The sequence below is a fragment of the Ruditapes philippinarum genome, unplaced genomic scaffold (genome assembly GCF_026571515.1).
Source record: "Ruditapes philippinarum isolate M1 unplaced genomic scaffold, ASM2657151v2 ctg6942_1_1_1_1, whole genome shotgun sequence".
Classification (NCBI taxonomy): Eukaryota; Metazoa; Mollusca; class Bivalvia; order Venerida; family Veneridae; genus Ruditapes; species Ruditapes philippinarum.
The window spans coordinates 26,349-48,993 of NW_026859172.1; the positions used below are offsets into that span (position 1 = coordinate 26,349).

Genomic DNA, 22,645 nt, shown 5'->3' on the forward strand with positions numbered 1-22,645 from the left:
GGTATCAGAATTTTAAGGATGCGCGCGCATAGTATGACCCTCTTGTGAGTGTCTGGTGTGTAACGTATGCCTAGCTTTCTATTGAATTCAACAGTCAACTACAAGAAAGCGGAAAAAATAGTCAAAGAGCGATGATGTTTGTACCGTACAAGAGATGATAATGTCTCGATACTGTTGGAAGCAATATACTTGTGGTTTTAGATCAAAAGCTATGTAATGCGGAACTTATCTCTGACGTTTCACGAGAAGAAGATAATTTTGAAACAATTAAAAAAATGAACGGGATTTTAATGCTTCCGAGGGATCAGCTTTTACCAGATATTTATTATCGACATACAAGTGAGTTGTAGTGACGATCTACTGGAAAGAATAAAATTGATGAATCTTCAAAGCAACACAATATATAAGGTAGTCACTTCACATCTTACGGCATCGCATATTAAAATATAGGGTTAACGCACGTTTTTCACTTTTTTATAGGCATGAGTGATATTTCAATGGAGTATATAGGAGCTGCTTATCTCTGTTATCTATGTCTCTGCAAGAGCGCATGACTCTGGCAAACAGGCCAAATCGTCATTTTTTGTTTGTTTACTGGGCCCTGTATGTATTGCGCATAGGTAAAACCGGGCTATAACAAGAGCTCGTGACTATGTTAACGCATGGTTTTGGCCCCGTTATAACATGGGCAAAAGAGGGGAAAATAGCCGATTTTATGCTATAATATATGTTACGCTGTAGCAACGGTTCTATTTAGACACTTGATATGGTATGGGTCATTTCGCGAAGGGATAAGTAATATCTTTCAGTCAACACAATAAAAAAAGTTCCAATCTTGCAAGACTCTGCATGGCACAATATTTGTCGCAAAATAAGCATATACAATATCAAGCACATATTGTTCATAAGGGCGCACTATGAACTTAGAATTGTTCAGCCAATTGGCTGTTATGGCGTTTTGCACCGACATATCAATATGCCTCAAGACACAAGGTATCGTTAGGTCAGTGCTGTAACACATTTAACACAAAGTTGACAGAAAAACAAAACATATATTGAATGCCTTCTTATACAAAAATGTTTGACTCAATAGCAATGAGAGAAATCATGTTATCAAGGATTTAATGAAGAAAATACTTTGTTATTTATTTATTTTTAACTCGCAAGGCGAATGTTCAAGATCAGCTACTATTCCTTAACGACTAGTTTGAACATAAATTTGCACTGCTTTAGATCCCGAATAGGTTCATATATCCGTTGTATGTTTGTGTTCATTTAGCGATATGCCGGATGGCCGTTCGTGTATATCTACACAATAACACCGTTGATGAAAGAATAAGCTCATTTTCCACAGCTTGAGACTTGGTGTTTTGTGCAAAGAATGATTCCGGTACAACAATGAAAACATTATTAATTACAGAAAGTCGTTGACTTTCTAATAGAGTCTGATCTTAACGAAAAGTGCAACATATCTCATTTTACTATCAAAAGTTCAATGAAAAATACCGAACGTATAGGTATCAGAACAAAAAAGGTATTGACAGGGTAGACACTTGTTAGCAACAGTGTCATACAAATTTATGTTAGTTCGATTCTGTTGGAAGCTTTAAGCTTATTGAAACACTCTCGAATCCGTTCCTGGAACCAACCAGTACTAAGCAATGAATGTAAAGTTTTTTGCTCAAGGAAACAACGGCTTTCCCCTGACAGGGTTTGAACCCACTCGGTCAGCATAGATTACTTGTCCGACGCGTTAACCACTCGGTAACGCCACCACTCAGCAACAGTATACACGAAACTACATTTTTATGCATCACGCCTTTATTGAAAATAACCACAAACTGCTTACCCTCCTTAACTGTTATCATTAGACATGACTATGCAATATACGTAGTATATATAATATGCCCTATATAGTTTTGCATGCACGGATAATTGTGTTGAAATTTAACATGTAAGTAATGTTTCTCCCTTTCTTACAATGAAACGAAACAAATAAATGTATTATCAATTTGTGATACTAATGAATTATATTTTTGTTACACAAAATAACTGTTTGAAAGAAACAAGTCTTAATTCGGTTGGATTAGCATAAATTTAGATTATTTGGAAATCGAAAGTTGTTTGGTTTTTAACGAGTAGAGATTATTCATAAACTGTCGTGATGTAGTTCTAATTGTTTGATATAGCAGTAAAATACACCGTGTATATCCCGTTACACAGTCCTGAATTTAAAAATGATGTAGGACTTGGCACAAGAATATAGGTAAAAGTAATATCGAAATGCTTGAATGTACGGTAAGAAATAGAGGATATTCAAGTTTTAATTCTATAAATATAGGATCTATTTTCATCGAGTTGTGTAGCAACTGTTGAAATATGATGATTTTTCATACCGCGGGATACATACTTACTTACTTACTGGCGTTCGCAATTACACGATTACGCCAGTATCTACGATGAAAGATGCGGTCCGTCTCAGGTCCTTAACATCACCATAAAGTTTCTGTTGGAGGGTTGTTTCCAGAGGCAACGTCGCAGCTCGCTCCTGTTCGTGTCGCTTACATCTTTGGAGGACATGCTCTGCAGTTTGGTCTTCTTCTCCGCACGGACACATTGGAGATTGAACGAGTCGGTACTTTTTGTTCATGTGTGCGTTGAGTCTGTTATGTCCTGAGCGTAGTCTCACCATATCATCACTTGTTCCGGCCGGTTCAAGGAGTGATATGCATCAGGCTGTGGTCATGGCTTTGTTAGTTTTTTGATGATGGTGACTCTCTCCTTGTATGAGATTTGGACATCTGGTTGTTCTGACTGTGCTCCAGATTTAGCCAATTGGTCAGCTTCTTCGTTGCCAGTAATTCAACAGTGTGCTGGTATCCACTGTATGGTAACGTAGCAAATGGTGCTGAGTTCATTCATTGGCCTGGCTAGGTCTGGTGATTTGTTGTCGATCAGGGCTTTCAGGACTGATCATGCGTCGGTAAGAAAGACCACTGAAGAGACAGCTTCTGTAGAGTCTATGATCATGGAGACTGCCTTCATGAGTGCTTCAGTCTCTGCTCTAAAGTTGCTGCAGTGCTTTCCAGTGGCCATATGGTGTGTTTCTCGATATCCTGATGGGTGTATGATGAGAATACCATACCGCGGGATGAAAATTGATCCTGTTATTATAGAAAAAACTTTAATTTTCTGTTCATTACATACTTTTCACTTTTTAGCAATTACGATTCGAAATACTTCTTTAAATTTGCGAATAGCTTAGTAGTCCGGCAAGACAGTAGTGAAAATAAGGACAATATGTTTCACTGCAGTGAAAAAAAAACAACAACAAAAACTTGCTCATCAATATTTCTCAATATTACATTTATAACTTTATAATAATCAAAATTAATTACGGCTTATAATGTTTTTATTGACATTTTTGAATGGAAATTGATATTTAATTGTCTTTCTGGATAGTATAATAACGCACGGTTTATCATACAAAACGTCATCAAATAATCAGGGTTTTTGTTTTTGCTATTAACTTTTACATAAATCATACAAACATTTCTTTTATTACTCTTGGTTTTGTTCTTGGCAATAATACAAGAGATCATGGAAATCCCTTACAATTTGTGGTCTCTTTTTTCAGTTTAGATATGTAGACTGAAAATTCCTAAAAAATGGAATTACCTTTAAGTAATAAAAACCCACTTACTACAACTTCTTGAACATTTATACACAATCATTTGAAAAGAAAGTCAGTTACATAAAAAGTGGAAAAATAAGGCCTTGCTAGCCTTGATCATGAATTATCTGCCCTTTGATTAGGCATAATTTTCAAATTCAAGGACAGATAACTACATGTATTAAATAAGCTCGGCGACCTCAGTTTTTATCTGGTAAAATATTTTTGATATCTTTCTTGATGATCAGGCAAAGGTTCTTTTATGATATGACCATGCATAGTTTAGATAAATTCTATGTTGTAGTTTTCATTCTGTTTTATGTCTATATATAACCCTAGCAAAAGTTAACAGTATAGATCTATCACATACTAGAAAAGTTGTTCTTTTTTGTTTTCTTATTTCTTCAATATAATTTGTCTCATTGTGTATGTGTTGCTGTAATACAAAAATTCAACGAATATAAACATTCAGTTAGAACTAACGCCTTCTAACCTGTTAAAAATAGAAGAAAAAAAAAACAACAGTTGCTACCTTTTTCTATAAGGTATGTTTAATTCTTTTCAGATTTTTTGTGTAAAGTTAAATATGAGTCAGGGTCAAGTGTCAGGAAGGAAAGCTGTGGTACTTCCCAATAAATTATGTGACCGCTGTAATTACGGTAATAAGCAAGTTGTAGCGGATGGATATTGCAACACCTGTACAAAAAATCTCTGCAAAACATGTTTAGATGCTCATCAGAAACAGTCGATTTTCCGGAGTCACAAAATTGTGGAAAACGTCCAGATGAACAACAAAGTTACAAAAACGCCTCCTCATCGCTTAGAGATACTATCACTTCTTGTTTTAACTATGGCAGTTTTGTGGGCTTTGTGGAAGCTATTATGATTGTGATAGTATTAATATTCTCACTGCAGATACTGGACTACCTGGTATAGTTCACTACAGATACACTAAATAATCTAATATATAACTTGAATTTCAAATGTAAGTTTAAGACTCATTATCATAAAATCTATACGTATTCAAACTGACTGATATACAAAGGTAGAAAGTGAAAGTTTTCGATAAAACACAGGAACATTTATACATTGTAATATGTCTTTTGTCAATTACTATTCAAATTTGTGTTTTATTTCCGTCGAAACATAAGTTTTTGTCTGCAAAATAAGAGTATGCTTGTGATAATTGCTACACACAAATCTATCATTTTATGAAATAAATGGATTTCCTTCTAATAAAATACATGTATATAAACCACACATGAAAAGCAACTATTACCAACTTTGTGTGAAGCTACAATCTTTTTCCATCTATTTTGGTCAATAAAATGTTTTAAAAACCGTGCACAAATGAATTAAAAAGTTGTGAACAAAAAACCTGCTTGAATTGGTTGCACACTGTCCAAATGTCACGTGGGTTTGCAGCAATGAAATTAACAAATATGAATCCACCATTTTCAAATACGAATGACTATTACCTTCCCTGTAATGTACCACACTATTTTCCCCGGTAATTCTCTGTCGCTGGACGTGGGGAGGGGAGTAAAATACGCTGTGTATCATCAACGATGCTTTCCCTTGAGCCGTATCCTTTATGTTATATTCTAGATCAAAGTAACTTGGTATTTTTACGAATGTGCGTTTATACAGACAATGGTAACAATGGTATTTAACTCTAAAAGTTCACAGCAAACACATGCTATAAAATTTGGTTAGCTTTTAATGTTTATGTTGTCTGACCCATCTACACTTAAAAGCACTTCTAACTTTTAAAACCGAAATCGTTTGAGCTGTCATTCTCAGATATTACAAGAACACATTCTCACTTGATTCAATATAACCATTCGTTTGTAATGAATGACCTTCTCCAAATCAGAAACATAAATTTTCTCAAAATTTATTAAATGCTAATAATGAATTGTTAAAATCGCATTCAAATGAGATGCATCCAATTTATTGAAAATGCAAAACAATTTTCATCTCAAATAGCATCTATTAATACGTGCATGCGCTTTAACCGTTGGCATTGTCGTAAGTGAATAAGGGTTTTTATACAGGAATGGATGAACATTTCACAGATATTTTCCTAACTATTCACAGGGATCTATGAAAATGTAAATCACTTTTGCAAAGTTTTTTGTTGTTGCGATTTTCATATTTTGGCTGTTTCGGAGATAAAGTTCGAGCTATAGCTACAGTCATGTTATTGTTGATGCGGCCGTTAATGTTGCAGTACCTATTCGGATTTCATGATCTATTCATTGCAGGTTAAAAAAACCCAGTACAAAATGTTATAATATATTATATAAATGTTCATACTGAAACACTTGTAACCTCTATCAACAATTACGTTTCAAGAAATATGTCTTAAGAATATCCAAATAATAAATATCAGTCGTTTTTATTAATATTTGTTGTATTTGAAATATTTATGGGAAATGTTTCCAGTGTAGACCAATACACTTTAAGTAGTCAATACTGAATTTGACATCGGCTGACAAATGACCTTGACCTTAAAGGTCACTTTTTAAAATTTTTACTTGGTTTCTGCAGCAATTGGTTTTAACTTCATAATAACTTGAACACGACAACGTTCTGGACAAAATCTTAAAGTAAACCAAAATGAACTTGACCTTGACACAATTGCCATAAAACATCTGTTGTTTTTATAATTATTATAAAAAATAATAATAAAAATAATAAAAATTCTTAAATAGAATATAGATCAAGTGAAAAACACTTAAAATGGACAATGATAACATAGAAATATACTCAGAACTAAATTGAATATCGACTTTTGTGCAATTCTTAGCCAAATTTGAGTGAAAAGCGTTGCAACGCTTTTATTTTTGGGTTATTTTTCACAATAAAATGCCTATTCTGGGAAAACGGGCGGAAGGAAGAAATTAATATGATGCATTAAGAAATGTGTATGGTACAAAGAATTTGATAACAAAATAAAAAGATTTTTTTTACATTTAATAACATTGACTGGATTATCCATTATGATCAGGTAATAAACATGTGCCCATCTTAATATGTTTAGCGCCTTAGTTAAAAGTTTTTATACATATTTTATTCCAGAACATACTAGTACACAATACATGATATACAGCTGTAGCTCGTATAACACAATAGATATAAAATTTCTAAATTTCTTCTCTAATATCAGCATATTTATCAGTCTCTCTGTAACAATACAAAATAATGTGATGCATTAAATACTTTCTTACATACGATAACACACTGTCATACAACAAAAATATTGTAATATATCAAGGTGATGTGAATGTATAACAATGCAAATTTTCATCTGTTCTCAGAAAAGTTTTTTTCCCATCCGGTTTTGTTTTGTTTGGCAAGATGACATTATTTGGTTTCGAGTCATGATTGTTCAGCAGTTTTCATCTGAAGTACCATCTCACTAAAATGAAACATAATAATATATATACCCTGGTGATTTATAGAAGACCAATCATTTGCCCTGATGATTTATAACTTTAAATTAAATTTTCAACAATGATTTTTCAATAAAAAAATAAAAGAAAAAAGAACAAAACGACCACTTTTTCAGTGGTAGAAATCTATTTTTGTCAGTTGTTTTTATATAATTAACCTATATATTGTAATAATGAACAATTTCAGTTTTGCGATGTGGATTTCCAACATAATGAAAATTGTGCCAAAACCACTATACATTTAAGTCAAGCTGGAAAGAGATTTGTCGCATATATTCTAATGGCTCAAGTTGTATTAACTTACCAAACTTAGCTTTACCTTATAAATTGTCAAACAATATTGTAAAGCTGTACAAAATATTTATATTTATATATTAAAACCAACTGAATACCAATATAAATCGCAACACAACATAAAAATATCCGGCACCAAAAAAGTTGATTGTTTAAAACATACACTTCAACACAATTTCACTCATGTACTAGAAATTATTATGTTTTCAGTGTAGAGAAAAGTATCCCAAAAACCAAGACATACATTTTAACAATGACTTATACCTTCAATGTCATCATGGCCTGATATATCTCACTATAAAACCAATGTAAACATTTATGTATTTATCTGGTGTTGTTATTATTACTTACTAAAAATATAAATTCTGTGGAAAATATAAGCTTTTAAAATATCAAAGGAACACTTTTATGTGTCACACTGTTTTAAAAGATTAATGTTTTAGAAAAGGCTAAAACAAAATACACGTAACTTTATATGAAGAGTTGATAAAACATAGTTTTTGCTAAACAAAGTCAGTGTATAAATGCTGATGTTTACCTGTAGTCTACCTCTCCGTCACCGTCTTTGTCGAGAGCATTGGCAAACATCTCAATTTTGTATAATGATAATGGTACACCCGCCTCCTACAGAATAAAGTACAGGATTGGTTACATGATACAAGAAATATTAGCATATGATAAGTCAATCAGATTTTATATCCAAATGTAATGCAATTAAACAAAAAATATTTCTTTACACTTTTTTTATATATATATGTCAATGTTTAAGAAGTAAATATCTTTAGCCCTATCTTATATCAAAATGTAATATTATCAAACAAGAAAATATATCTTTACTAATAATTGTGTTTGATATATGTCAATGTTTAAGAAGTTAATACCTTTAGCCCTTCTTGGAATTCTTGTAAACTAACACTCATAGAATCATCTGAGTCGAATCTTTCAAACAGTTCCACGAGAGACACATTGTTCTCTTTACAGAAATCTCTCAGGCACTCAAGACCTTCTTTTAAAATATCAGCAACAGAATCCGTCTTGTTCTTGCCATAGTTTAATGCATATCCGTAAAGGACATTTATGTGACGATGCATATCTTTAAGGTTTTGTATGTGATCCTCAAACTTGGGACTATATGTGCAATCCTGGCAAAATAATGAAACATTACATTATACATTATAGGAATAAAAGTCGTATGCTCCGTTGAAACATATTTAGGAAAATCAATTTTAAAGTCTATCCAGGAGAGATTGATAAGAATACGTTTAATTTAATATCATTGAATTAAAAGAAGTGAATGATTTGTACATTCTCTATATTATACATTGTTGCTTTTATATAAGTACACATTGTTGCTTTTATATTTGTTAGGAATTTTCGTTACCGTGAGATCGAGTGTTTCCAACGTTAACACTGGACAATTTCTAAGAATAGCAAGAGCTGCTTCTGCAAATTCCTCAGGGATATTGTTCTTTCCGACCTACAGAAACATAAAGAGACTAAATGATGTAAAGCTGGAATGATGTTTCTTAACAAAAAAAAATCTTAAGTTTATTCCTTTGTTTAAACTTTGTCTGTTCAGTTAGTTGCACAATCTTAAATCGTACAGTGAGCAACAAAGCATGACTGCATTTAAACAAGTAACACATACATTTGTACATAGCGTATATCAACAGATCTTGTCAATAACTCTTCCGTTGTAATATGCACTGTTCAATACATATTTTATAATTTTCCAAGGAACGAACAATTTTGTTTCCAAAACAGGGTGTACAGGATTTTAAACAAATAGTTTTACCTTTAAATGAAGTAGTGATTCATTCAGATTTATTGCTGTAATGAGTTTGATGAATCCATCATGGCCGATCCTACAGCACGTGAGGTCAAGTGTCGTGAGCACACTGTTAACTTTTAAAGTTTTTGCGAAGTCAAATGCTCCGTCATCCCCGATGCCATTCCATGAGAAGTTAAAATCTTTCAGGTATGGGTTTTCCTAAAACGTTTCATGTTTTATCATAAAAAGATGAATTTCTATATCAAAAATCTAAAACAGATTGTAAATATAAGCTGTATGTTATCGGCTGATTCCATTTTATCATTATTCTTGTTATAAATTTAATGAGCAGTTCATTTATTTATAAACATAAAGATACAAATAATAAGTAGTAGAAACAAAGGAAACGTCCTTACATATTTTTCTGTATTTTTTTTTTCGCATAAATACAATTGTTTTAAACATTTATTATTTACGATTTAACTTGAAAATAAGCTTGTAGCTTATTTGCCCTGCTCTTGACATTGCTTCCTGGAACTATTACTAGCGTATGAGGCACCGATAGTGAACTTAGTAGACTCGAATCCACAAAAGAGCACTTAAACGCTTAACCATCGTTCATCACCTGAGCAATGAACACGAGATTTGTACCAAGAGATAAGTAGCTTTAATCAACAATATACCTTAAGACCCCTAGCAACTTTTATTGCTCCTTCTTTCCTAAATTGGTTCCAACTGAGATTTAAGGTTTGAAGAGAAATACTTTCAGCTGAAATTTACAAACATGTTTTTTTATTAGATCAATTTACAACATTTGTACTGTTACTATGTAACCGTGTTACTATTTTATTGTACGTTCATGAAAAACAAAGCCATCAAAAGTCTCCGTATATCATAATTACAAATAAAATACATTATAAGAGTACACTTATAAGTATAAGAAAGACATTAAATGTTTACTTTTACATGAGAGGATACAATAAACAGAATAAGTAATATTTCAAATTTTCAAGATTTAAAAATAATTAAATTTTGATACTAGTTATAAACATGGAAAAATAGTTATATATACATATCATTTCTTCAAATAAAGCTGCCGAGTCGTCACCAAAGTTGTTATGACTCAGGTCGACATGTTCTAATTCCGGATGTTCCTGAAGAAAACATTTAAAATTTAAAATATATATCTATATCTAAGCTAATTGACTGTTAAAAAGGTCCCTTTAACTACAGAAATATGTACATCTTAATTATTCGTGATAAATACAGCGTACATAATAGTATGACTTTCCTACAACAAATTATACACTTATCCAACAATAAAAGTATAAATATATACAGAGAAAAAAATCTGTACCTGAATTGCTTTAGCTATCGGAATAGCGTCCGAGTTTGTAAATTCTTCACCTGATGTAAAAATAAAATAAAGACTTTATAAGGAACATATATCCGATTAATACTATATATATATAGAGTGAAATCGGTGGTTATCTTTCTAATAAATGTAAAATGTTGTATTTCGACATCAATTGAATAAATAATAAATAAAACATGCAAACTTGAAATGATGTACTCAATATTTGTGTTTGGGTAAATAAACATCCTTATGTTTTGTATTTTTGCTATATTTTTTACACCTACAGAGAGACAAATGAGACAAAATCACATAAGTTATTCAAAAAAGAGTAAAAAATGAGTCATTTAATGATTCAGTAGTTCAGTGTAAATGTTTATGTTTATTAACCTGACATTTCCAGTTTACGAAGGCTCCGATTGTCAGCCAACATTTTTTGTATTGCATTTGCCCCATAACTGCCGATATTGTTGTCAGAAATATTCTGAAAATACAACTTTGTTAACTTTAAGGTAATACCTAATTATATATTCTATCATAATTATAAGATGTTCATATGTAAGTTTGTATAGGTTAGAATACTATATAATAATCCGACTGACGTACGTATATCACATATATAAATTTATCAAAAACCCTTTCATTGCTATAAACTTCAATATCCATGATTCGGAATATTGAAAAATATGTTCAACATAGTCAAGATTGACAGTGTATAAATGATCTTACTTTATTTGAAATTAAAAGATACATTTTTTTTATTACAGTGTACTGGTCTTCATTTAGCAATATTTTATAAGAATATCTAAATAATATCTCAAATATTGAAGAAAAAAACCCAACAGAAATGAACTATTTAGATATTTTTTTTTTTATAAAATATTGCTTGGAAAAAATGTTGATAAAGTGATTTTAGTATGAACATTTAAATATGATGAATAATGATATTTTGTTCTAGAACTATTTACTGTCTGCTATATAAATAATTATATGATATATAGGGTCATATATTTCACACTTGCCAACAACAGTCGTATAAAATTCGTTTGTGGTTTTGTTATATCCGATATTTCATACTATCAGTATAATTATATATTACATTATAGACCTTCGGTTAGAGACCAATTAACTTTATGAACTACCTGAAACATTACGTGGCTGGATAATGAGCTTGACAAGCTTGGCAAAGTAAAATACAATCCTACTTATTTAGTAATTTACCGGGCTCTACTGTTTGTACCTTTATTTTTGTATTTTGATATTAAAATACCTTACATTTAGAATGGATTGTTTCATATTCCAAGCAAAGCTTATTCGTTACACAAATTCAGCATACATAACTATCATAATATAAGTAGTACGTACTCTCAGTGCCTGAGAGGGCGGTTGGGCCCTCATTAAGCATAGACTACACCTCCCGTCTCATAATCTAATAATTTTACCACCGATTCTATGCATATTTGATGTATCAAATATACTCTAAATAAACTATAAATATACATTAAATAAATTATAAATATACACTGAATAAACACTTTCATTCTTATCAATCGAATTTTAATGTGTTAACAGATAAGGCTAGCTTCTTACGAGAATTATAACTGTTTATATAGAAATATTCTCACCAGTTCTGTTATCGTATGACTTTCACTGATCATTTTCTGAATGTAGGATATTCCTTTTTGACCAATATCATTGCCTTGAAGGTTTAAAGATGAAACTTTCAAGTTAATCTGAAATCATGATAAAACAAAGATTATATATACATTTATACTTAGCACCTTTTTAAGAAAATATGAAGTTTTGTTTCCATTATAAAGCAGCTCGACTCCAGAGTCAAGCTTATTTTATGTGATTTAATTGTAACATATTGTCGAATGGACGAAGAAAGTAACCCAAACTTGAATACTGCACTATCACTGCATATAAATTACCTAAAGACTAAAGTTTGTCATAATATGCAATTTTGCTCGCCCATATGGTTTTATACCGGCGGCGAGGGTAAATAAACCCAACACACACATAACATGCAAAAATAACCTGTACAGTATTAGAAACGTGGAATAAAAGAACTCAGAAAAAAAACCCAGTAAAGTCAGTCGATTTTTATATATATGTAAAGCATTACATGAGTTATCAATATCTTAATATGTTTTATTTCAACCCATACTCATCTTCTGGATGATGCATGAAGCCTAATGTAAAACGATGATTAATAAATAGCATAAGTAATATCTAATTATCTCTGACTTTCAAATAATATTTTGCCTTATCCTCCCTATCCATTTTCGAATAAGAAAAGTAGTTATAGTTGTTTGTACATTATAAGGTATACTTTGATATCATATCATTAAATACTTACAACAAGAGCAATAGATAATGCCATAGTTCCTTTCGGACCAAGTCCATAATGTTTACAGTCTATGCATTTTGAATTGGCAAGTTTGGACAGTATATACGAAGATGGTACAACATCAAGTTTCTCACACGCTCGAGAATAACATCTTTTTCCGGTTTCATCATAAGGCACTTCTCCTTCTTCAAATCACAACATCATGTTATTTGAATGAAATAACAGCACTTGATTTTTTATGTAATATTTATATTTTTGAAAGGTTTACGGAACAGGAAAATACATGTATTGTACTATAACTTTGCATGTGAATATCATGAAACATTGACATATATTCAGTCTGAAGTTGGAAGCGTGGTTTCTAGTCCATATCTTTCCTGATACTGATAATTACATTTCAAAATCGATATCACATCACTTTGAAGTACGGGTACTCTGCTAATGTAAGTTTTATGTAACTAATTTAGAAACTTCTATAAACAAAGTAATTGCCTTAAATATTATGATGTAAAGTGTAAAAAGGAGCTTGTGTTTATAACATTTGACCGTCTTTATTGTGACAATCAATATCCTATTATTTGTATAGTATTAATAGCGGTAATAACACAACCATAAAATGATGTAAAAATGAGAAGAAAAAGAAACTCAAGCACATCGTAGTATTGAATAAAAGCAGCGTGTATGCATTGAAAACTAGAAGTCATATCTTTATATGAAACAACAAAATCAGTGTTGAAATGGTTATGACTAAAAATTGAAATGAACAATAATATTCTAAAGATATTTTTAGATCAATAAATCTTAAATCTACTGTCTAAAAAGCAATTAAAATACATTCATTTAGAAATGACGTTTTTAATTTCACAATAAGATATATACAATGTAAATGGAATACATGTACATATTTAGATCTAAAGAATCTTAAAGTTTTCTATTTTATTTTTTAACATTTTAAGATTATAATGACTATGTACAGTTATTTTACCTGAGAAATCAAGAACTGTTTCTAGATCCTCTTCAGTAAGAGGTTTATTTTGACTGGAAGTGCGTTTATTAGCACTGTGTGGTGTTGCCGTCAGGTGAGCACGTGATCGTACCTCAGAACGATGGTCAGCTCTGCTGGATGTTGCCAGACTTCAACTGAAAAAAATACACGTACACAAAATCTCACAATGTGCAGACTGTATAGAATAATAAAAATAATAAGTATTGACTTAATTTTGTCGGATAATTAGTTAAAAATAATTGATAAATACTTACTTTAAACTATTTTTGAATTATATGTGACAACATCTTTAATTGTGAGAAAAGAGTTATAGAACGATAACGCGGTCTTCAAAGAAACTGACTCAAAACTTACAATACATAGTTCTATATCCTCAAAATCTTCCATTTAGTCAAGACCACATGATAATATTTCAGAAAAAAAAACTACGGAATGGATATCGTTTGTTAAGCAGAATGGCATGGAGCGTTAAGCAACGGTTTAATAGAAATTGGATAGCTGCTGAATTACATCGATTCCATGGGATATTATTGATATTTTCTAAATTAATTGTAGCAATCAGCAGACGATAATAGGCAGAAGATGCGTTACCAATTGCGGTAAATTCTATCTGCGCAATCGATGGACGCGCGCTGATTTATTGAGCATCTGTTAACTAATGCTCAATTAGCCAGTCATGGAGTGAGATTTCCGAGCTTAAAACAATCATTTTAATTACAGTTACACGATTTCCCAATTAGAACATGAGATGTCAGCTGTACATAATACTGTACCAAGTGTTCTTATCAAATGTTAATGTTCTCTTTTTCCATTTGTAAATAACTGTATACTAGGAACAACAACAAAACATATATATATATGTCATGAATTCTCCGATCATTTTATACATATCAGACTAGATTTTAAACTTGAACATGTCATCTAAGGTGAAATATAGAAGAAGTCGAAGCATTAAAGAACGACCAGTATGGCAGAATTGAAAGGGTTGCAAGCTCGAGTTGATTGAGCCTGTTAATAATCATTAGTGGTTAAAAAAGTTTTCGCCAACACACTTTAGCATCCGGTAACGCTAAAACAGAAGTCACCATAGGGCCGCGTTCTTTTATTAAATGTCTTTGTCGTATAAGTGAGTTTTATGTATTAAGTTGTTGTTGTCGTTTGTTGAGTATGTGCCGCAATAAAATATTTATTTAATGCAGATTGTATCTGGTAAAACTTATAGTAGTCTTCCCAGTTTATTCTGGATGTAAAATATTATTAATGATCTAATTCATATCATTTTTATCAGTTTGTTATGGTGATAGTAAGTTTTGAGTAAATAACATGAACAAAGCTTAACAAATATGTCCACAAGATATCATCATACTAGAATTTATTATATTTAGACACGCATAATTTGATGAGAATGATTAAGGTAACTGAAAAATCCCATTTAAGTAGGAATACCCGATCATTTTATCAAATGTATATACATAATTATATTGTAGGAATCAATCTTGAGCAGCACTATTTTTTTCTGATTTTCTAATTATCTTATTGTCAGATTTAACACTGGCGTTTTTTGAAGATATACAAGGATTACCAATAATATACAATTAAAGAATAAATATATATGATCTTTTTTAAAAAGTATTTTCACCTGAATTCACTTCAAAAGATGTGTTATACTTTTCTAAATATATATGAATGTTCTAACAACTTACCCCTTTATATCCAACAGCTTTTAAGTTTGGGTTAGAAGTCGAGAGTTTGTTTGAATTTATGTGTATCGCGAATGTCGTCATTTTAACAATCCTGACAGTTTAACAATCAAATGTTTAAAGTGTTTCACATATCACTTTATAATTAATACATGTATAAAATTATATAGATATCCCAAAGAAAATATTAAAATATTATCACACTTGAAAATATTCCTGATTTATTTTTATCATGTTAACTGAATAAATATTTCAGTTCATAACTAGTGATTAAGCCTTTCAATTAAACTTTAAATGACATTAACTAATCCCCTCTCGGTTACAATACCACAGCTCTTTCTGCTGATTTACAATCAATTAATATAACCAAAATATTAAATATGAACATTTCGGGTAGTATTTAATTTTTTTTATGAAACACATGTCTACGAATCCATGAATGAATATTCACATGGTATGTATATGTATATAAAATTAATAAAGCGTGAAGATCAAACAGATATATATTTAAACCACTATGCATGAAAAGGACATTTATAAAATTAACGGATATGAAAAGAAAACTAATTGATAATAATCAGTGAAAGAAAAAGTACTTTTCTATAAAATTCAAAGGAAAAGCCGTTTTAACATCAAACGAAGAAATAAACATAATGTCTTCGTTATGATTTACTGATTGAAAATGTCTAAAGAGATCACTTAATAAATTGTCAGTGTATTTATAGTGATGCTCTTTTACGAGTTAAATATTAATTATATGCAATCGGATAAAAAAGCACCCGTCTTGCTACCTTACAATAAAAATTGAGTGACATTTTTTCAGTAAAATTTGCACAAGAAAATATTAATTATGCTTTTAACAATCAATTCAATATTTGACAAAGGTTTATATTTTATCACCCAGATTCTGTTTTGATAATCTGATGCTGGAGAAAAAAAAATAAAAAAAAATAAAAAAATAAAGAACAAAAAAAAAAGGGAGTGGATGAAATGTTGTAACAAAAGCCGAGAGATCCGGATATACGTATAGCTTTATTTGTATTCATGCTATTTTATTTACATCACACTAACAGAACCATTAATTCGCCATTATAAGGTTGAAAAAATAATTAAGTTATCTAACCCCAGCTTTTTAAAGGTCAACAATGCTTCATTACAAAATATTAATATCTAGGTCGATTAAAACGTATACAAACCATTCTCCAAAATTTAATTAGATTTTGATAATCCTGATTTAACCCGTTTTTAATCTAATCCACGATTATTATAATTTATATATTATAAACATATTTCGGTCACAAAGTAAGACTGGTTATAAAAATGAAGAAATCTGTTATTTACCTAACAAATGTTTTTGTTTAAGTCAAAATTATTGATTAAGTTTAGACAAAGAAATCTATTAAAGTGAAATTTGTAAAACAAAGAAGATAGGGACATGGCTGGTCGATTGTTTAATAAACAAACGTGTTTTAACAGTCGTAGAGTACAGATATATAATATTATTCAATAAGTCGTGAAAAAATATATGTTTGCGATTTTATCATTGTCTGTTTAAGTGTCGGTCTATAGTTGCACTATAATGCATGTCCACTTGCAGAAGGAACATTGTTAAATTTGGTTATCATCTCTAAGAAACAGTTGCATAAAAATGATTTGAAATTACGCGCTTTGTCGAAAATACAAAAATAAATTCTAGATTTTAGATTAATATAAAGGTTGCCATGTGCGCTAGTCTTTCAACTGTTCATTTTATTTTAAAGATGTTTGCTACAATTACATACATGTTATATACATATAGGTATTTGAAACTACATAAAGGAATGAATTTAAACTTTGCATGATTACAGAAACACTTAGCGGAAACAGAAGGGGGAAAGGGAGAGAGAGGTCACTAAGCTTGTTTTCGAGTTATCTGCCGTTTAATTAGATAGTTTCTTATATATGGTTAAATTGTTCCAGCTAAATTTAAATGAGTTCTTTATTCTTTTATGTATTTTTTATGTTGTCTATATGTCTATATGTCGGTGTTGCACTCATTCGTTATCCCTTATGTACAGACCTGATCAATTCTTATGTATTTCTGTTGTGATTAAGGCTTCCGAGGGATCACTTTAGCAGGTGTCAAGTGTTGTTTGGCAGCTGTAAAAAGTTGCCCCGTACTTCACTTCAGTTTTGTTATATTTTTCTGGTCCTTCGGGATCATTGATGCCAAAATGTTCTGGTGAAAATCAGCTTTTTGACGATACTGTAATAATTTCACACTGCAATAAATTCATACAACGTTTCTATTCTCTACAAGTTTGGGAAGTTAAGGATCGTTAGACTAAAAGAAAACAACACAAACAATATACGACATAAATGAACATGCAATTCGTTTAAGCCGAGATAATTCAAGACTCCCATATTTCACTATTGACTATTTGCGTTGATCGTAAAATTTGGCATAATCTGAGATACAGTAAATACTTTCTTATATGATTTGTGGTATGTTGATACGATATGGCAACAGTTTCTTAATTCCATGTAACAAGATCTGTTACGAACAGATCACCCTACATATGCCTACATATCCTACATATACATTCCAGTAGGATTGTCTAAGTTAGGATATGTTAATCATGGAAAAAGGCCTTTATTGTGATAAAGTAAAATTTCGGGCTTGAAGATTTGAGGAAGACCTTAGTTTATATTAAACCTCATTAGCATACGCCCTTCTAAATTTAATATGACACCATCCGGTCCATAAACCGCATACAGATGGGGGGCGGTCCATAATTCTTATATGGACTGGGTGACGTAATATTAAATCTTAAAGTTCGTTTTTTTTGCCTGTTTTATTTGATTAACAAAAATTGAAAAATAAAAGAAGAGCATGATTTTTTTTGCTGTATCGCTGGAAAATAATGATAATAAATCCGACTAGGGTTTGAGATATTTCACACACTGAACAAATAAATTATTATTTGAAAACAAATTATAGTAAAAATAACAGCAACAAAAGGGATGAAAGGATTTAGATTCGATACAATATAACAAATAAAACATGGCCTTTCATGCTCAGCTGCGCTTTGGGCCAAAAACCTTCCTCAGCCTGACTAATCAGTCCGTGGGGCGTCCGTGGCCGAGAGGTTAAGGTCGTTGACTTCAAACCACTTGCCCCTCACTTCTGTGGGTTCGAATCCCGACAGGGACTTTGGATTCTTTAATGTGAGGAATCTATCCAGCTAGCTTACGGAACGTCGTAGGTTCTACTCGGATACCCGTTCGTGCCTGAAATAATGCACAGAAGGGGACCTGAGGTCTTCCTCCACCAGTAAAGCTGGGACGTCGCGATATGACCTATACTGTGTCGATGTGACGTAACCCCCCCCCCCCCCCAAAAAAAAAAAAAAAAAAAAAAACAAACCAATCAGTCTGTAAACTTGCATATTACCCTTAAGGCCATGTTTTATTTGTTAATAATTGCATAACAGCATTATTTTTAGATACAATTTTGATACACAAGGAGTCTTCAATCCAACAAGCTACAACTCAAACCGAAACTCTTTAGTTAGGTAGTTACGGATGATCTGGCTCTAATCTTTTCTCTTTTATACCAGTAATAAAGCGGTCTCATACTTGACAAATATTGCAAATTAAATCAGATTGATGAATGTGATCTCTTCAAGTTCTCAATGTTCAGTGACTATATAGGAGCAAAACTCGCAACTGCTCGTGGTCATGGTGAAAAGCGTCAATACTCGTTTCTAGCCGGAAACAATTGCACTCTTGTGCGTTTATTTTGAAAGTAGACAATCTGATCCGACAGAGTGTAACATATCATATCGTTTAACATTTCGTTGTCCTATACTTACCTCAGTTTGCACGACTATCTGAGTTTTGTTACGTTTTGTAACCATACAAAACGATAGTCGATATTTAAATTAAATCGTGCTGATTAGAGACAACTGTATGTGAACTTCACACAGTTAGATCTATCACGATTGCCAAAACATATATCGTGATATCATGATCGAGATATGATAGATTTAATGCAACAAGTCACAGACTAAGAACACAATTTTAATCATGCTGAAAAGCATGACAGTTGCATGCGGAACCACATTAACAACATTAAACACACATTGATACAATCTATTTTTATGTTTCAGTTCATATACATGTATATTTCAAATGAAATACGATATTGTCGATACTGTTAATTTGTATCCTATATTTTCTTCTTGCACCATGACTGAAAGAGATGTTAAAGTATGTTTAACATACAAGAAATAAAACATGTCACAATTATTAAAACTTTTATATTAATGAAGAATTATGATACAATAAGCATAGTGCAGATAACAAAAATGCCTCTGTCTACCTTCAGAAGACAATCAAGTAAGGTCATTACACAAATACATATTGCAGTACTTTAAAACAATAACTTCTTTTTCGTACATTACCTGCGGAAACCAAATTTTCTCTTTCGAAGTCTGACAACCACACTCAGCACCACATATATCACATATGTTTGCATTCTTGGCTGACAATGGTGCATAAAACACAGTCACCTCATTGCCTAAAATATTCAGTTGTACACAAATAATCTAAAAAAGCATTGCATGATGAGTTTATTGTTGCTTCACTAAAACTGTCAGAGTGAATGTTTTGAATAATCATGAATCTATGGATCTACATGTTTTCAGGTTTTTTAAACGCTTCGATGAAAAGATTCTGTCCAACAAAGCCTTAATCATTATTTTTGCTATGTTTGGCGACCATATATAGGGGAATAACATCAATACGTTTATTATCTTTTTTTAACAAATCATAAATATTTTTTTCATTTGCATTATTTGATGATTTTATTTATTACAATGAAGAGCAATATAAATTTCATACTTGGTTCATAATATTCATACGCTTTACACGGTACCGGCTTTGTCTTCGCAACCAGCTTGTCCCTAACAAAACGTAAATCTGTGCATAACTCAACAGATTTAACCTATAAAAATATAAATGAAATAATTACATTTGTATTGTCTTTGTGAAATATAAGTTCATAACACATCAGTTAAATATAACACATCAGTTAAATTACATTTATATGATATTAAATAATATATTTTCCAGGCAGCATAATTTTATAAAACCACACCGTTTGTCAGAATTTCTTGTCAGAATTTTCAGAAATTAAGAATATATCTAACTAACTTATTAAACTTCAATCGAAAAGCAAATATCAAAAGTTAAGAGACAAAGATGCTACAAATCAAGTATTATCAAAAACCTTTCAAGATAGATGACCATTAAATAGTTTTTATGGTAAAGTAGTTCTAAGTAGACACAGGCCAAATAATGATAATATTCATCCACTGTTTGCTACATGTATTTTATAAATGAACCATACATGCATTGTATCTTTATTGATTTGAATGATAAATATTTCATAACTGTGGCTAGAAAAAAACAACATTTTTTTTTGTTTCAATTGTTTGAAATTGTATATTACGTACAATATACTTGTTTCATATTTACACTCTCTCTAAATCGTTTTGAACAAACAGTAAAACAAAAACAAAATAAACAAAATACTTTTATATTTTATTGAACTTAGATACCTCCTCATAGTACAGGATAACTTTCCTATCTTCTATTTCAGTTCGTTTTAGCATCTTGTGTTCTGAAATTCCCCATCTGTTAGCTTCAAAGCCAGAAGGGATACCAATTTCTACGACAATCATTCCACTTATCTCATCCTCAAGCCAACTTCAAAAAAGCACAGACAGTAAATGAAAAAGCATTTATGTATGATGTTATCCTAGTTTTATTTCAAAATGATCATTACTATGATAACATATATCTTTACTTCAATTGTTTTGAATATCAGTTTACTCTATAATAAACACATGTTTACTCTTTTCCTTTTTTACATCGAAAGGTAAAATTAAGACAAATATATTAACGAAGTTATAACCTGACGACTATAATAATTCTACATACTTGCAGAAACTTTCAGTACGACAAAAGGAAGATTTGTTTCTTAACAAATGGTATGCTATTGTGGAACATTCTACGAAGGCTTGTTTATATCACATTTTAAAATTAATGCAAATGTGAGAGAGAATCAATCTTATTCTTGCCAAAGTCATCAATTCTATTTTCTAAGATACGATTTCGCACCCGTAACCACAATCTCCCAATAGAAACTGGAAACTGGGCAAGAGTTCAAGTAAATAATAGACTATGTACTTCGTGTGATAAATTGAGCAAAGATCAGGAGTGTTTCTACGTCCTTTTGTTTCGTATCGTGAGACCTAGTGTCACACATTTATAGTATTTCGCATTTTGATTAGATCACACTTATTTGTTTTATTGTCAGAAAATGCTTATTAGGTCTAAAAATATTAATCAACTCCACAATTCGTATATTAAAATTGAGTGCCAGTTTCACTATGAAAAAGTGCCATTTCTATATAAGTTTACATATAAGTTTGATTAATATACAGAACTTTTTTGACTCTCCACAGACTTGAAACTTGAAAGTATATTTATTGTCAAATTATTTACTATTATAGTTTTTCGTCAGTATAACCTTATCTTATATAAATTAACTGCTATTTGAGCCTCATTGTACTGTCAATCATGTTTTGGACTTGACTTGTAATTAAATTGTACCTTATTTGCAAACACAATAAGATGTTACTTCTCTAGGAAAATGATAAAAAAATCCTACCTCACGCAAGACCTCAGTGTAAATCCGTTTATTGTCTCCTTAACAACAGTTACTTCTAAACGAAGACCTTTGCTTTCAAGATCCATGAAAATATTGTAGAATAAGGACACCTGTTAAATGAAAGTGAACCACCTATATAAGATTTTCCAATAACAGACAAAAAGAGTAAACATATAAATAATTGAGAGAAGAAAAAGATCAGCTATAACAAATTACTTTTTTGCATAACGGATTTCGCACGTTTCGATTTACCATCGATTTATAAATTTACTTTCCTAAACTTAATTCAGTGCAGTCTGTTTAAGTTTGGCTGAATCA

The 22,645-nt window shown here is 31.1% G+C and overlaps 2 protein-coding genes across 2 annotated transcripts; both read right to left on the reverse strand.

The window, feature by feature from the left end:
* Window positions 1-6,649: 6,649 nt before the first annotated feature.
* Window positions 6,650-14,038, reverse strand: LOC132755518 (leucine-rich repeat-containing protein 74A-like). Its single transcript, XM_060746396.1, has 13 exons — window positions 13,889-14,038; window positions 12,913-13,088; window positions 12,176-12,283; window positions 10,941-11,034; window positions 10,554-10,603; window positions 10,269-10,350; window positions 9,880-9,965; window positions 9,221-9,415; window positions 8,807-8,902; window positions 8,307-8,567; window positions 7,964-8,049; window positions 7,690-7,720; window positions 6,650-7,097 (listed from the first exon to the last, which is right to left on the reverse strand). The coding sequence occupies exons 2-13, from the start codon at window positions 12,934-12,936 to the stop codon at window positions 7,095-7,097; spliced, it is 1,116 nt and encodes a 371-aa protein (XP_060602379.1). The 5' UTR covers window positions 12,937-13,088; window positions 13,889-14,038; the 3' UTR covers window positions 6,650-7,094.
* A 5,706-nt stretch (window positions 14,039-19,744) lies between these two features.
* LOC132755519 (C3 and PZP-like alpha-2-macroglobulin domain-containing protein 8) lies at window positions 19,745-22,432 on the reverse strand. The gene is made up of 5 exons (XM_060746397.1): window positions 22,328-22,432; window positions 21,213-21,360; window positions 20,494-20,596; window positions 20,055-20,170; window positions 19,745-19,843 (listed from the first exon to the last, which is right to left on the reverse strand). Exons 1-5 carry the CDS (start codon window positions 22,411-22,413, stop codon window positions 19,820-19,822), a joined length of 477 nt encoding a protein of 158 aa, XP_060602380.1. The 5' UTR covers window positions 22,414-22,432; the 3' UTR covers window positions 19,745-19,819.
* Between the last annotated feature and the right edge of the window lie 213 nt (window positions 22,433-22,645).